Source organism: Perognathus longimembris, chromosome 13, assembly GCF_023159225.1.
Source record: "Perognathus longimembris pacificus isolate PPM17 chromosome 13, ASM2315922v1, whole genome shotgun sequence".
NCBI classification, from domain to species: Eukaryota; Metazoa; Chordata; class Mammalia; order Rodentia; family Heteromyidae; genus Perognathus; species Perognathus longimembris.
The window spans coordinates 9,953,603-9,970,413 of NC_063173.1; the positions used below are offsets into that span (position 1 = coordinate 9,953,603).

Consider the following 16,811-nt stretch of genomic DNA (forward strand, 5'->3'; position numbering starts at 1 on the left):
ACAGATCCAAAAATGGGTCAGTGACGTAATTCCTCAGAAGTGAATCTAGAAATTGGTTAAATATATTTTTAGATTTTATTGAAACTGAACAATAGCATCATTTTAAAACCTATAAACTGTCAATTGATTGTATAATGTTACCTACAATTAATGCATTGCTCTTTGTTTCTTTCTATTTGCCTTTCCTAACTTGCCAGATACTTTCAAAATCTTTTCTTGCAGTTTTAGTCATACTAAAAAAATTGTTATTACAAAAAGTAAACTGTATACTAAGAAGTCGTTTCCTGTGGTGGATTTTCTACCTAAATGTTCAAAAGCTTTCTGATTTTATGACTCAGATTTTTCCACCACTTTTGAAGTCACACTGTATTCCTACATATATCCCCATGGATCTTTGATTTCCTTTTGCTTTGAGACATGCCAGGATGCTGTCAGTTCTGGGTTTATATTACCTTTCTTAAGGCTGATTAGAAAACAGAATACACATTCTGATACCAATATTTCCTCCTTCCCAAGCCTTTTACTTCCTAAACTTTTAGTAACATAGTATTGGTAGTATTCCCCAAGTGAGCAAGTTCTATATATTTAACCATGAAAAAAATGCTTATTTGTATTACAGAAAGAAGATCCAGATAGCAGTGGCTCAAATCTGTAATCCTAACTACCCAGAAGGCTGAGATCTGACGATTGTGGTTCAAAGCCAGCCTGAGTAGACGAATCCATGAACCTCCAAGTAACCAGCAAAAACCCGAAAGTGAAGGTGTGGCTCAAGTGGTAGAATGACGGCCTTTAGTGAAAAAGCCAATGAAGATCTGAGGCCCTGAGTTCAAGCCCCATACTCGCATACGCATGTGTGAGCGCACACCCACACTATGGCAACAAACCCCACAAAATATACAAGGCTTATAAGGTGGAAGATTAATGCTATGAAATTACCAAGAATAACAATGACTCATAGCATGGCTAGCTCATTTCATTTCTTAGTTCAACACACACTACTGAGCAACTATTCTACTTACGGCTTTGGCTTGGCACCATGCTGGTAGAAAAGCAATAATAGAATATGGCCAAATACTTAAACTTTGTGAAGTATGGACTATTATTTTACATAGCTTTAATGGTTAAGGAGGACAAAGTACGTTTGGAACTTATAGGACTAAAAGGAAAAGTAGAAGGATAAATACAGACATAGAAACAGTAGAAGAAATGAAAGAAAACAGCCAAAATGTAGAAAAGATATGCAGAAGTATTAACTCTACAGACTAGTAACGCAGAGTCCTAAGAGAATTATATGTCAATGAATTACTGCTGCGAGTATATCAGTAAAATCCTGAGGACAGGTAATAGCCTGACCACTTATTCAGGATTGATGGGAAGTCATGTAAAATAATATTTGTCTTGCAAATGTATACAATAATTAAGAAGGGAGAAAAGGAGGAAAAGAAGTATATACATAAAACAAAGTAACTGAACACCTGCTAAATTGCTGTGTGTTTATTGAAGGGTCTTAGGTTCTCCTGGGGAAAAAGTCAACTCCTGTTATGTTTCAGTGTCCGTGTCTGAAAATAGAGCTAGATAACTTGCAGGGATGAATGCAATTGGGGGAAATGTGGGCCGAATCATGGAAAGGATGATCAAGATGCATTGTAACATAAATTGCCATGTTGAGTTAAAAATCTTTCATGATAATAAAATAAATTTATTAAATATTTAAAATCAGGCTGTTTTATCTCTCTATCCTCTTTGTATATAAATAGCTCTAAATAAATGTTATACTATCTTAATTTATGTGTGTACAAGGCGAAGCACAATGCTCTATGAATTTTTCAGCCCACTTAATCCAACCTTTAAAATGTGTCACAATCACAGATACCCATCTATTTGAGATTATTCACAGTAAATAATGTTTATGAAACATTTCCCAAGTGGGTTAGATTGTGTAGTTATAAACATGGAATTTGAGACAAAATCTGTAACCATGTTATTTTCCTCAGCCTGGCTGCAACAGAGCGGTTTGGACTAAGGAGACATAGCTTAGGGCAGTGAAAATTTATCATTGAGGAAAGCACAGTGCATGTGTCCATTGTAAGATTTCTGGCCAGATGAAGACTTTTTTTCGGGTGCATTTTGAGAAGTTCCATTGAAAGCTAAATCTTTAGCATTTTTTTCCTTCCTGGAGTCAGTAGTATGTATATATATATATAAACACGTCATAATTTTTATTCACTAGGTTAGAAACAAATTTATAAATTGATGAAAGCTGAGAGATTGGAAGGGTTGGGAAAGTATTTGCAATTTGTCAGTGTACAAGTCTTGGCATCTTATTAAAAAGAATCATGCAGGCTGGGAAGGTGGCTTTGTAGCAGAGTGATTGCCAAGCATACATGAAGCCTTGGTTCCATTCCTCAGTACCACAAAAACAGAAAAAAGCCAGAAGTGGCACTGGGACTCAAGTGGAAGAGCATTAGCCTTGAGCAAAAGAACTTCAGGGGTCAGTGGCAGTGCCCAGGCCCTGAGTTCAAGCTCAAGGACCACCAAAAAAAAAATCGTTTTCTTTCAGCATTAAATGAGACAATTTTATCAAGCTCATTGTTGCAAAAGAAACAGTGTAAACTTTTTTCACTTCATTTTAGAGGTATTTTTAAAAAGAAGCCAGTGACCCACAATAGCCTATATACTGTTTTTAGTGCCATTTTAAGGAAAAATCATGAAATTTACAAGCAAAACTGGACTGAAACCTTGTGTTCCTAATTACCGTGTGATTACAAGCACTCTTCTCAGTTTCTAGTCTGTTTTCTGTAGAGATGATCATTCTAACATTTTGGGTGTGTTGGGAGGATCAGCTTATAAGGTGCAAATTTTCTACTAAGATAGGTGGCAAGTATTTAATTGTGTCTAGGTTTGTTTCTTCCTCTCACTCCCATTCCACAAATATTTGTGGAGTGTCTACTCCTCCCTAGGATCTTGGAAAAACGAAATTAACGAGATAGTAAAAAAAAAATCCATGGCCATTATATTATTCTCTTACAATGTTATGAACAGTATAAAATATTAAAAGGTGATATATAATTGTAGAAAAATAGGTAGAACTGGGTAAGAAGTGTGATCTTTTTTACCCTCTAACTGGCTGCTGTAGGCAGCCATTTCAGCAATGACTCAAATGGGTTTCTTGGATTCTAGTTGTGGTTATCTGGGACAGAACCACCAGGGAAACAATTAGGAAAATAGCTGTCTGATGCTGAAGTGGAAAAACAGAAGGGCCAGTACTCTGGAATGAGGCGACCACAGGACAGGAAGGGGAAGTAGGCCAGTGTACAACAAAGGGCTGGTCACCTACCACATGCATGGACAAAGACTTCGACTTGAATAAGGTGAAACCACTGTAGGTTTTTAAGAGGGTAAAGTGGTCTGGTTACTTACATAAAAAGATCACCCTGTGTAGGCTATTGAGAATAGGATGTAGGTGGAGACAAAGGACCAGTGACAGAGACTGGTTTGGAAGGTACTTCAGTAGTAAAGGTGATTAATGATGACTGATCTCTCCTGTGGATTTATAGTGGTAGTAGGAAGAAGTGGTAGAATTATGGCCATGAAGAACAAGCTAGTATGATTTTCTGACTTTAGGATATAGGAGGAATAAAACAAAGTGATTACAAAACTATTAGCATAAACAGAAAGAATGGCTTTGCCACCGGGTGAAATATAAGATACTAAGATGGGAGACTTCCTGGACACTCAGGAAGTCCTAGAATTTGACTTTGGAAATGGAAAATGTGAGGTATCTATTATATAGTCAAATAAATATATCAAGCAGGCAATTGAATATTCAAGCCTGGAGATCAGATGAAATGTCTGGGCTGGAAAATTAAATTCAGAAATCTCTAGTGTGTGAATGATATTCAGTAATATGAAGCTGGGGATGATTAACAATGAAACTATGGTGCATAAAAGAGAAGACCCAATCTTCACCCTGAGGCTCTCCAATAGTGGAGTCTTAGTTTTACTTTGGACATGTAATTAGATATCAAAGTAAAGTTATTAAAATATAAAATTACTATATTGTTTTGGAAAGACTTAAAAATACCTTTTCCTCTCTTTTTCTTTTTTAGAAAGAAAATGTTAATATTGTATAAGAGATCATCAATGAAACAAGAAACCTTTCACAGAAACAGTGATAAGATTTTTTAAAGGTACTAGATGCCTTGGCTTTGCATTGGCTTATAGTTATCTTGTAGGATTTCTGAGTTACCATTGAACTTGTCTGTAGAATCGGAAGCCCTTCTGAACATCACCTCGATGATAAAATTAAATTAAGAAATAAAATAATAAAAACTCAGAAAGCCTAAGGAGATCATTTAAATGAAGTTAAAAGAGGAATTTGTGATAACAGCTTAATTCAACAAAAATCACTGGCTAGTCTGTTACCATCTATTTTGCTAATCATTGATTTAAAAGATATCACATTTTAGTGTGGCCTGGTTTGTGATCAATTGAATAAATGCCCAGGAGTGGGATTTCTGGGTCATAAGGAAACTCTATGTTTAGTCTTTTGAGGAACCTCCATACTGCTTTCCGGAGAGGTTGAACAAGTGTAACAGTCCCACCAACAGTGTAGTAGTGTTCCCTTTTGGTCATATCCCCACCAGCATTGTTTACTATTAGTTTTCTTGATAATGTCCATTCTAACTGTGGTGAAGTGGAATCTGATTGTTGTTAATTTGCATTTCTTTTATGGCCAGAGATGTTGAACATTCTTCATGTTTCTATAGGCCATTCTTACTTCTTCCTCTGACAAGTGGTTCTTTAAGTCTTTAGCCATTTGTTGATTACATTGTTCAGTTTTTGAGTGTTTATTTTTGGGGGTTTAATTTTTTGAAGTCTAAGTATATTTTATATATGAAGCCATTGTCTGATGCATAACTAGTAAAAATCTTCTCCCATTCTGTAGACTATTTATCTAGTTACCTATGTCCTTTGCCATGCAGAAGCTCTTCAGTTTGATGTAATCCCATTCAGGCTTTCTTTGATTTGTTGTGATTCTGGGTCATTATTTAGAAAGTTTCAACCTGTGCCAAGGACCCCTAGTGTTTCCCTTGCCCCTTCCTGTAATAGTTTCATGGTATCTGGCCTTACACTGGAGTCGTCGATCCATTTAGAATCGATCCTAGTACAGGATGATGTATGGGTGTCTAGCTTCAGTTTTCTGCATGTAGATAGCCAGTTTTGCCAGCACCATTTATTGAAGGGGCTGTCTTTCTTCCCACCTGTGTTTTTGGCTCCCTCGTCAAATTTTAGGTGGCTACATGTTTGCAGCACTATTTACTATAGCCACGATATGGAAACCCATATGCCCACAGTGGGTGAACAGATCAAGAGAATGTGGTGTTTATGTAAACAATGGAATTCTACACTTCCACCAGAAAGAACAATATTTACCATTTGCAAGGGAATGGAAAGACTTGGAAAAATCATATTAAGTGAAGTGATCCATAGCCAAAGAAACATGGTTGCATGTCTTCCCTCATTTGTGGTAGCTAGAATGTGCTTATAACTCTACAGGTAAACACACTGAATGATATACACAGAGACACACACACAGACGCACACACAGAAACACATACACACACGCTGGACATGATAAATTATATAATTTTATGGACATTCACATATTAAGGCCAAAGGTCAAAGGAGAATATGCATAAGAATGGATGACAAAGTCTCAATAGCTATATACACATGATCATATAAAATGAAATTTTATGCCGGGAACCAGTGGCTCATGTCTGTAATCCTAGCTACTCAGGAGGCTGAGATCTGAGGACTGCGGATCAAAGCTAGCCTGGTCAAGAAAGTCTGTGACACTTTCATCTTCAATTAACCACCAGATAATGAGAAGTGGCCCTCCAAGTATCTGGGATTTCAGCATGAGATACATTGCTCAGCCTCATATGTACAGTTCAAATGTAAGCTCGTAAGTCATTCGCCTTTCAGAGATGGGGAATATCCATCCTGTGGGTTGTATTTTGAAATCATTTAGTCCTGTGGGTTGTATATGCCTTTTGAAATCATTTAGTCCAGCCATGCCAAGGCAACCACAGTAGCATGTGAAATTCAATAATCCTAGGTGCTATCTCGATAATAATGTACACATCAGAACTAGCCAATGTCAGTTACCAAATGGTCCTTGGCAAAATGGATTCTCTACTCTCATATGGACATGTGCCTGACCTTTTGTTTCAATCTGTGTCAGTAGTCCTTGGTACTGTGCTGAAAACACTTGAAATTTGATAAAAAATTATTTTGTCTGAATGAACAAATGAATGAGTGGTAGGATAAAAAGGTATCTAGCGTATATTCCTCCTTAAATTAGTGCCTAAGATAAAACCACGAACTCAATAGCACCATCCTGAAAATCGGTTCCATTTTAATTCCAATAAAACTACTAGAATTTTAATAATAAACATTTCTTATTTAAAATTGCAACAAATCTCTTATAGAATCAGAAACACACAATAATTGAAAAGAATGTCCTCATTTCCACATCTAAATTTAATTGTAATAATCAAACACGGCACATTTAGAATGAAAAATATTGGAGCAGCCTGAAGATAATTAATACTTGACCAGCTTAAAGCAGACTTTCTTTTTAAAAATAATTTCCTGAAAAATATGGGGCTCTCAAATGCGATTTTAAAAGGCAGGCATTGTCACATAAATCTCTGAGCTTGATTTCCCATTAATTTTGTGATCATGACTAATTTATAGTGTTACTTAATTCAAGTGTAAAATAACATCTATCTCACAGGATTCAAAGAGCTTAGTATCATTATAATGATCTACTAGATAGGGAAAGCAATCCACGTGCGTATTGTTTTGTTTCATGCTGGTCCTGAGACTTGAATCTGGGCTTGGGTGATGTCTCTGAGTTTTTTTCTCAAGGCAAGTGCTCTACTACTTGAGCCACAGCCCCACTTCTGCCTTTTTTTTTTTTGTAACTCATTGGAGATAAGATTCTCACAGACTTATCTGCACTAGCTGCCTACAAACCATGATCCTTAATGGTTAGGAGTATAGATATAAACCACTGACATACAGCTTCCATGCCTTTTAAAAAAATATTTATTTTTAAATTATCTTTAAGGAGATACATGTGCTCTTTATTAAAAGACCAAACAACAACAAAGTAGGGAAACAAGAATCTGAGTGAAATAAATGTTTGTAAGGAGACTAACTCAAATGCTGAAGTTACAGAAATTGCCAGTGGGTCCACCCTCTTGGAGCACATGGTCTTGTCGCTTAGATTCTCACCATCTCCGTCCATTTGATTCTGTTCATTTTTCCTTCTTTAATGAAATTACAAAGGTTCCAACCTCCAGAGCAATTAGGTAACTCAGGGAACCAGAAGAACTTCCCAGAGAATGTTGCTATTGGCATTAAAATGTTGATGTGCAGAGCTTTGCTTCCATTTTACAGCTCTGCACTTAAATAAGACACATGTCTTTATGAGTTGGAAGCACTAACTTCCTGTCATAAAGCCTCCCACTGAGTTACTTCTTGAAAGCCACATTGTTTTTGCTTTTCTCTTTCCCTTGGGTTTTTTGGAAGGTGGCCTGAGCCTGGCAAACCCACCTGGAAATGTTCTTGCAGTTTTGGCCTGAAGAGCTAAAGATCTGAGGGTTTTTGCTACTTGCCTCCCATCTTAAATTCTTCGACAGAAAACAAATGAAAGATCTTTTTCTAGGATAATTTTTGTAGCAATGTGGCAGGGCTTGGTGAGCTATGAAAAAGTGTCTGGCAGACACTTTAACAGAATTCTGAGTGCCTTTCTCAGACTGTAGCCTTTCACCACATTTGTTCTTTCTCTCAGAAACCAGACTATTATTTGTAGTTACCCACCTTCTTTTTAGGGAATCAAGTATTTAGCTCTGCTGCCCAAATATCTTCATCACTTTTTTTTTTCCTATTCCTGCTATATTATTCTAGTCCAAATCACCAATAGATTCATGTTGATTTTAAAAAATCCTTTACTGTGGTTTTCTCTTATCCTCTTCCAATCTCCAATTTTTCTTTTCTTTTTCTTTTTAAATTTATTTTAATTTTCTAATGTTCTAAAGATTGTACAAGAGTGTTATAATTTAATGTGCCCATCTAAATGTCCAGTGCTTCCTGATCAGTCAGTCCTTCCATTATTCCCTCTCATCCCCCCTGTTCCTTTCCCCCATACTCATTTCACATTTCCCTCTTCCTGTATCATAGTTGTACCTTGACTATCCTTCCTGTGTTTGCCCCTTGTTCCCTTTTTCATTCATCCTCCCCTTCCCATTAGCCTTATCCCTTACTTGTTAAATTCTCAATTGTTTGAAAGGTTCACTCAATGGAAAGTCACTCCTGTATTCACTGTGTTTTAGTCAACTAAATCATGTGTATAAACATATGCCTCTGTGTGTTTATATGGGAGGGTGTAAATCATAATTTTTGAGTAATCTGAATAGCTCAATTAATGTGAGGTGATAAAAGTTCAAATGGGTATAAAAGTACAGTGAAAATATAGCCAAATTTAATAAATGTTGACATTTTGTCATTATATTGTTTCAGATTTGACACAGACACCCACAGAAACACAATATACACACAGCTGAGATCTCTTCTGTAATGTTCTTCTGACTACTCTCTTTTTCTTCAGATGGCATTGCTCTTCTGGAATCAGTATCCTATTTTAAAAATAATCGTCACTCTGAAATGTGACTACATAAACAATATTTATAAAATGGTCTACACAAATTGCCTTTCTCTCTTATTCAATTTTTTTGTTATTTCTAGAGATAATTGCCTTGCTGGAAACTATCTTTCTGCTACAGCATAAACATTATGATGACAGAATTTTTATCTGTACTGTTCACAGAAAATGTTCTGCCTTTAAAATGTTACTATGGTAAGTGATATAAGTCAGGCTCAGAAGGACAAAAAGACATGGAAGTTAGAGCTAATTGATGAACATGTATAAAAACATATATTGTCTCATATGCATATAACACACAAATAAGCGAAGTGAAAGATTGCAATGGTGTAACTTCTGTGAACAAGTAACTTACAGTTTAGTAAACGCTGGAACATGTTTCATGGTGATATCAAGGGGAGAGGGCCAAATGAATGGAGAGAGGAAGGGTGGGAAAATAAAATCATGTGTGTGTGTGTGTGTGTGTGTGTGTGTGCGTGTGTGTGTGTGTGAAAATGGAACCAGGTAACTGGAGGGGACAGGTGGCATTAAGGAAGATGTGGGGGAGAACAATGGAAGGGTGGCCTGTATGAAGATGCATTATACTCATACGCTGACATGTTGAGTTGAAATGCCTTTGTACAACTACTTAAAAATAATGAAAAGGAAAGAAAAAGAATTAGAAATAAATATTAGCTTTCTCCTCTGCAAAGATAAAAAGCTTTCATTACAATCTTACAAAAATTAAAAATAAATATATAAAATTTGGCCTGCAGTGAGTTTCAACCATATATTACTCCAGGTATGGCAACTCGCCCTATGAAGTTGTTTGATGTACATAGTCACAAAATTTATTGATAAATACATAGTTAAATATCAGTGTGAAATGATTGCACTTTAAGTTGTTTCTGGACAATTATTTAACTTCTGGTGTGGTCTATCTCTTAGCTGTGTCAACAATCTTATAGTTTGTGTTGGGATTCAGGGAAAGGATGCGTATAAGATTCTTCGACCCAGCTCACAGAAAGCATGAGAGAGCATTGACCCCAGAGTGACCTGGACATGAGGGAAGTAAATGCAGATGTACAGAAGAAAGACTAAGCTAGTCCCAAGGATCTCCTTGACAGACTTCAGGATAGCTGAAGCCATTGGAATATGCTCTCAGTTGGCATTTCCAAGTGATCTGTTAGAGTCAGGGATGCAGGCTTGCAAATAGCTGTGGGCTCTTTAGAAAGGTGCTGTAGACACCAGTGAAAGGTTAAACTTCACATATGAATGTGGTGACCTTTCCAGGCCTGGCGTTTATCACCTCCTCTTCCCATCCATGCATTCACAGCTGTGCAAGTAGCCAAAGACAAATCATTTCCTCCTTCAAAATAGAAAACATCCACTGTACCCACACTTTCTTCAGGACAAAATTCAATCTCCTTTCTCAAAGGATGTCTTCATAAACTGGCCCTCATGCCTACTTGCTGCTCAATTAGACTACTCCTCATCATTTTACTGTGTGCTGCCATGTGCTTGCTGATTTCCTTTTTTAGGAAGCCCTGTGTTGATGCTGGGATTCCAAACATGATAAACAGATAGAGAAGACCATGATAAATTTATAACTTGGTTGTAGAGAGATAGTTTTAAAAGATGACTTAAAGTGGGAAGCATAGTTAGCTTTAGAAATACAGCAGGCTTTTTTCCATAGGAAAGAGACAGCAGTTTTTGTACATTAAAAGAGTTTTCGTGAAGATGATGGCACAGATGAAACAGAGAGAGATGAGGGGGAGTTACTTGATATTTGAAGAAAGCAAGAGGTGTGAGTGCATGTACAGCTAGGGGGACTAAAATTACATAAGCAATCTTTGATACTAGACTATAAAATGAGAGACAGAAAGCAATGGGAATCAAAATTAGAAAGATTACAGTAGGGGAGAGAGGGAAGTTTGTATACCATGTTGAAAAGCATGGAACATATCCAAAAGAGATACAAAATCATTGGTTAAGGGTTGAGTCACTGGTTCAAGATATACTACTATAAAACAGCGCAGAAATTACTTCAATTTACCAATCTTGTTGGGCTACTTTTCCTTACAATAGTTCCATGTCCTGTTAAACTGATATCAAATAGACTTGTATGTTTCTTTTCTTAAATTGTCTTTTTGTTATGAGGGACTAAGCCATGAACCCTACAAAGGACAGAAGGTATATTTTCCCCTACATGAACAATGAAATAAAGGGGGTAGTTCTATAGAACAAAATGAAAAATGAATGTAGAGGCATGTAGCATAAACCTGAGTGGGTAGAAGGAAGTAAGTTACTGCACTAGTCAAATGTGAAGAGTTGTGCAAATGCAGGGGAAGGAGAAGTGACAAGTACAGAACGGTGATGCTGATCAAGATACATTGTACTCACAAACTCACGTGTTGAATTGAAACTCCTTTGTACAACTACTGAAGGATAACAAAAAAATTAAAATAACTTAAGCAATTTTTATCATCATGCATGGTGAGTGACTGGATATGTGTAGCAGAGAACAGAAATGTCCAAGATGGCTTGTTCCATTCTGGTTGCAGCAACTACAAGAATGATAGTGTCATAAAAAAGAGAAAGAAGCATGGAGTATTAAAGGGATGCCATTGAAACAGGTGGAGATGTTCCAAAAGAGATTCATGAGTCTGAAACTCAGGAAAAGAAAGTGGGCTGTGCTAGACTTCCGGGTGTCAACAGTATCCAGGTAGGAGTTTAAAACCATTGGAATAGATACTGACCCTTGGAGACAGTGTAGGAGAAGCAGTAAGCCTATCTAGCATTATCTACTGTACAGAATGTGGACCAGGCAACAAAAATACCCATCCCAGAGAACCCCGCATTGTGACATGCCTGGCAGAGAAGGGGCTTCAAGATAAGGATGGACAAGTGGTCATCAGGTTTAATGGTGCCACGGTCCCTAGTATCTGCTCCCAGAGTATTTTCAATAAGCACAGGAGACAAATTGCTTTGATGAATCAAATATAAGAACCTTCCATAAAGAGAATATTTATGGTTTTACTCAACAAGTTGACTAGAAAAAGGACTAAAATAGAATTAACAGTGGGAAGATTTTTCTTCTCTTCACGGTAAGGCCATCCTTGAGATTAAAAAAACAAAACAGTAAATGTAAATGAGCATTTTGGCTGGGCATTAGTGGCTTATGCCTGTGATCCTAGCTCCTAGCTCCTCAGGAGGTAGAGATCTAAGGATCACAGTTCAAAGCCAGCCTGGGCAGGAAAGTCCGTGAGACTCTTATCGCCAATGAACCCCGGAACACCAGAAGTGATTCTGTGGCTCAAGTGGCAGAGCACTACCTTTGAGCTGAAGAGCTCAGGGATGGCACCCAGGCCCAGAGTTCAAGCCCCACAACTGACAAAAAGAAAAGAGCACATGTAATTAGAGTCATAATTGATGAGTCATTCCTCGATTATTACTTTTATAATAATAAAAACACTACCTTGTAGTACCTTCATCACTTTTTCAAAATTGAGTTCCAATGTGTACTTCAACATGGAAACTTCCAAAATTCTCCATGGATAGTTGTGCTCTCTTAGGTATATTCCACGCACATAATATTAACCACAGTATGCTCTTTCCTGTTCTTCTCTCCTACTACAAAGCAATGTTCCCAGAAACCCAGAGCACAATTTCTATTCTCATTTACATTTCATGAACAAACTTAAGGCTTTAATTAACTAAACTAATTAATTCACACGTGATAATCTCAAAGTCCTCTTAAATTGAACTGGTCTAAAACCAAACTCCAAGATGTTGTGATTAAATGTATTTCTTAACTCTAAAACGTTATAAATATGACAGCCTGCCTTATCTTCTGCATCCAATTTATCTCTATGTCTCATTTATTCTACACCAAAGCAAGACATTAGAACTCCCAAAGCACTGCTCAGAGACAGCAAGAACTCTTGTCTGTCATAATGACAACCGTCCAGCAGACTGCTCTGCTTCTGTCTTCCACCTGTCCCCCAATTTTTTTACATCAGTAAGAATCCAACTAAAATAGACTTTTAATCACATTTCTCACAACTGCCAAAATCCATGCAATTACTTCTCATGCACTCAGCAATGAAATGCAAACCCGAACATGCTGTAGCTTGTGAATGATTTAGCCCCGTTAGCCTTCTGATTTCTTTTGACGCTACTCTTCCATCTGCTTTCCCACATGCACACCTACACACGTACTGTCAGGACCAACATGTACATTCTCCCTATCATTTGCTCACTGTTTCTACTTATCACATAGTTTCAGCTAACTTTTCACTTCCCTAGCATTTCATTTCTGTAACTTTTTACTTTCTCTAGCATAGAAATGCTACAGAAAATATATGTATATGTATATATACATATAGGAATATATACTGTTTGTAGCATTCTATATGTATTATGTATGCATCATATATAGAATATAGAGTGTATAGGTACAGTGCATATGTATACACTCATATCTGTAGCTCTATCTTTCTCTATATAGACTTATTGACATATATGGATAATTTTATATGTAGAACTTGTACATCACACATTTTGATGAAAACTCAAGATCCCCACCCCAGATACCAAAAGATGTATGTATTTACTTATAAGATGTTTAGGTACACAGATCAAGAACATGTAATATTTAAAATTTAGCACTAGTCCAGTCGAAATGGAAAAAAATATATAAAGAAAATGTTTCCAGCAGTACTTATTACTCACTGTTCCCCCAAATAATCATCATTTTTTGTGGGCATTTTAATGTTGTGTATTTGTCTATACTTACACATTTTAGCTCAGCTATTTATTCCATAAACCTTTTTGAAGCTTTTGTGTTTAGTATTGAGTCAAGCTCTGAGGATATTAGGATGAATAAGACCATCAAAAAGCTTGCTGATTAATGACAAAAAAAAATAGGCCTTAGAGCCTCACAAGGTGTTTTGATGTTTTACTGAATGAGAATTTTTTTAAGTAAAGGAAAGTCACCTGTACAAGTACCAAGCCCTAAAACAATCTTCATGCAAGCAAGTCTCAGCTTTGAATCAGGCTTTTGAAGTAAGATAAGAGAGCAGAGATTATCACTCATCTTCAGAGGGTGCTCAGTGATGACCTTATGGTCATCTAGCCTCTAAGAATTCTGCGCTAATCGCCATCTTCATTCTGGGACGGCTAACTGGCCTGCCATGTCACGTTATCAGCCCTCTCCCTAGAGGGCTCCTTCCAGTCTCACCTGCTCTGCCTCAATCTCCTCTGTCCATAAATCCATGTTCTCTTACCATATTGCAGTATTTTTACTTTTATCCTCAGGTAAGCTGTAAGCTGCTTTAAGATGAATACAGTATCTTCATTTATGTATGTTTATTTCATTAGTGGGCAAATGAAGCGTATGCTGTAGTTGCATCACAGACAAGTTGGAATGAAAGTTAAGAGGAGTCATGTTTTGTTTTTGTATTGGAATGGGCCATGTAGTATAGTGCCCACAACGCAATGAAAAAAGGTAAGTCTGCCCTGGATCCAACATTAAAAGCGTATTAATGTTAAAATGTAAGCCAGGTGCCAGCTGCTCACACCTCTCATTCTATCTACTGAGGAAGCTGAGATGTGAAGATTGTCAGGTAAAGGCAGCTTGGACAGGAAAGTCTATTAGACCCTTATCTCCAATTGCCCACCAAAAAGCTGGAAGTGGAGCTATGGCTCAAGTGGTAGAGCAATAGCTTTGAGGGGAAAAAAAAGCTTAGAGATCACACTCAGGCCCTGCGTGCAAGCCCCAATAAGGGGACACACACACACACACACACACACACACACACACACACACGTTTGAGACTTTTTATTTCACTTAAGGAAAAGAATTAAGAAAAGCAAAGCGATTTAGTCGAAGTTTCTACCTTTCTGCTCTGGGATGTATGCGAATATGTGTACATATAGTGCAAAGTATATATTTTCACTTTTCCCTAGCTAGTACATTTCCCTCTAGACTTCAAATAACACAATTAAAGTCCTACGTAGGAACTTGTGGGAAGTTCATCGTGAGGCAAGAAGGGCAAGTGGACAGCCTAGAAATTGTAATCTAATTAGAATGAATGTATATTATAGGCAGATCTTGCCCTAAGACCTGAAGATGTGCTCAGGCTTTCAGAAGACATGGGTGCCCAAGACAATGCTTTGTCCCATAGTGAAGATTAAACCAGGATGAGAAACACTTGGGTACCAAGTCCTTTCCCAAGCCAATATCTTTTCGTTCCCATTCACTTTGCAGAAGGGTGCTAACCCCAGGACCCTCGTACCTGTCAGGTCATCCGTGGGCCACGACCCCAGCGGGCAGGCCTTGCAGGTGTACTCATCAAACACATACTCGTTCTCTTTACAAGGTGTGCAGGTCCAGCAGCAGCTAACTTCTCCCTTCCGGATCACCTAAGCAAACATTAAGAAATTGTATTATTTTTTGCATTTTTTGATTAAACAGTTTTAGGCAAAGACCTCAAATCAATTGTTCAAATTCTGTGTGCTGCTTTGTAAAGCAAAAGGGGCTTTTCAGATGTTATTAGGTAGGCAGAATAGACACCAAATACTTAATTTATAATTAAAGAAACTGAAGATGAATGTAAATAAGTGAAGTCATATGCCCAAAATAATAAAGTTGATGGGTGGTAAGGTCAAGAACTAAATTAAGCTGAATACTAAGTGCTAATGGCTCATGCCTATAACCCTAGCTATTCTGGAGGCTTAGATCGGAAAATCAAGGTTTGAAGCCAGCCCAGGCAGAAAAGTTTATGAAATTCTTAGCTGCAATTAACCAGTAAAATGTCAGAGGGAGCTGTGGCTAAAGCAGAGTGTTTGCCTTAAATGAAACAGCTAAGGGACCAACACACGTACACATACAGAGCTAAATCATATGAAAGTCTGTGGATAATTAGCTATGGATGCCTGTATTTTATTAAGTACCTGTGTTTTTCTCACATGTATATTTACACACACAACTGAATTTCCAATCATCTATATCTTTTCTTTCCCCAAATCAGGAACTTTTGCTCTCGAGATTTACCTTGATTTCTTTCCACTAGGGAATAATTTTACTTCTCTATGTTTAAGAAAGTCTATCCTTATTGATAAAAATAATATTATGAAAAGAGAGGCAAAGGAAAAAGGATATCTGGGGATAATCTCTTCACTAAAAACCTGCTTCAATAATTCAGCCCCTATTTTCCTCTGTAATAGCTTTGCTTTGCTTGAAAAGAGGGAGGTAAGTTGACTGAGACTACTACATATGTTTTCATCTTCTGAGACTCTTAGGCAAGAGAAAATAATCAAAAGAATTTATCAGTTGGAAGAATTCCAAATGTTCTTTTCTCTTTTTTTGTTTTTTTTGTTTTGTTTTTTGCTCAGTCCTGGGGCCTGAGCACTGTCTCTGGCTTCTTTTTGCTCAAGGCTAACACTCTACCACTTGAGCCACAGCGCCACTTCCGGCTTTTTCTATAAATGGGGTGCTGAAGAATCGAACCCAGGGCTTCATGTATATGAGGCAAGCACTCTTGCCACTAGGCCATATTCCCAGCCCCCAAATGTTATTTTCTATAAAAGAATGTATGCTTTTCCCTTTCATGAAACAGAAGCAGAATTCATTCCACAGTATTATAAATAAACAGTGATGATTCTGTCACCTTCCTCATCTTACATACCAACTTTACTAATGAACTTTGATAAAACATTGTTTATGACCAGATATAACGAAATGATAGGGCTTATATTTTCTTTTTATGAACATCTTTTCATGACTCTCTGGATGATGCCATGGAATGTTACCATTCATTACTGAAGTTGCTCAGTTGCAACTTTAAACCATATTTAAGAAAATGTTGTTAAATGTCCACTTATGAGTGAAAATCAGATCTTAGGAAAATAGAATTTTAGAATTAAAAATGACTATGAATGTGTTATTGCTAAATAACTAGTATTAAGGATCTGATAATAGGAAATCAATTGCTCCATTATGTAAGCTATTATTAGTAGAATGGGAATAGACAATAAAAAGTCCAAAAATTTCAGTACTTTTAAACTATTTGTTCAACTCTAGTGATGTACA

At 37.1% G+C, this 16,811-nt stretch overlaps 1 protein-coding gene across 2 annotated transcripts in view; it reads right to left on the reverse strand.

Moving 5' to 3' along the window:
• The window catches only part of Grm5 (glutamate metabotropic receptor 5), a 398,805-nt gene that overhangs the window by 71,612 nt on the left and 310,382 nt on the right, over nt 1-16,811 (reverse strand). For both annotated transcript variants that reach the window (XM_048359891.1, XM_048359890.1), the window contains exon 6: nt 15,016-15,142. In XM_048359891.1, the coding sequence (XP_048215848.1) occupies nt 15,016-15,142 (127 nt within the window). The remainder of the gene's footprint in view (nt 1-15,015; nt 15,143-16,811) is intronic.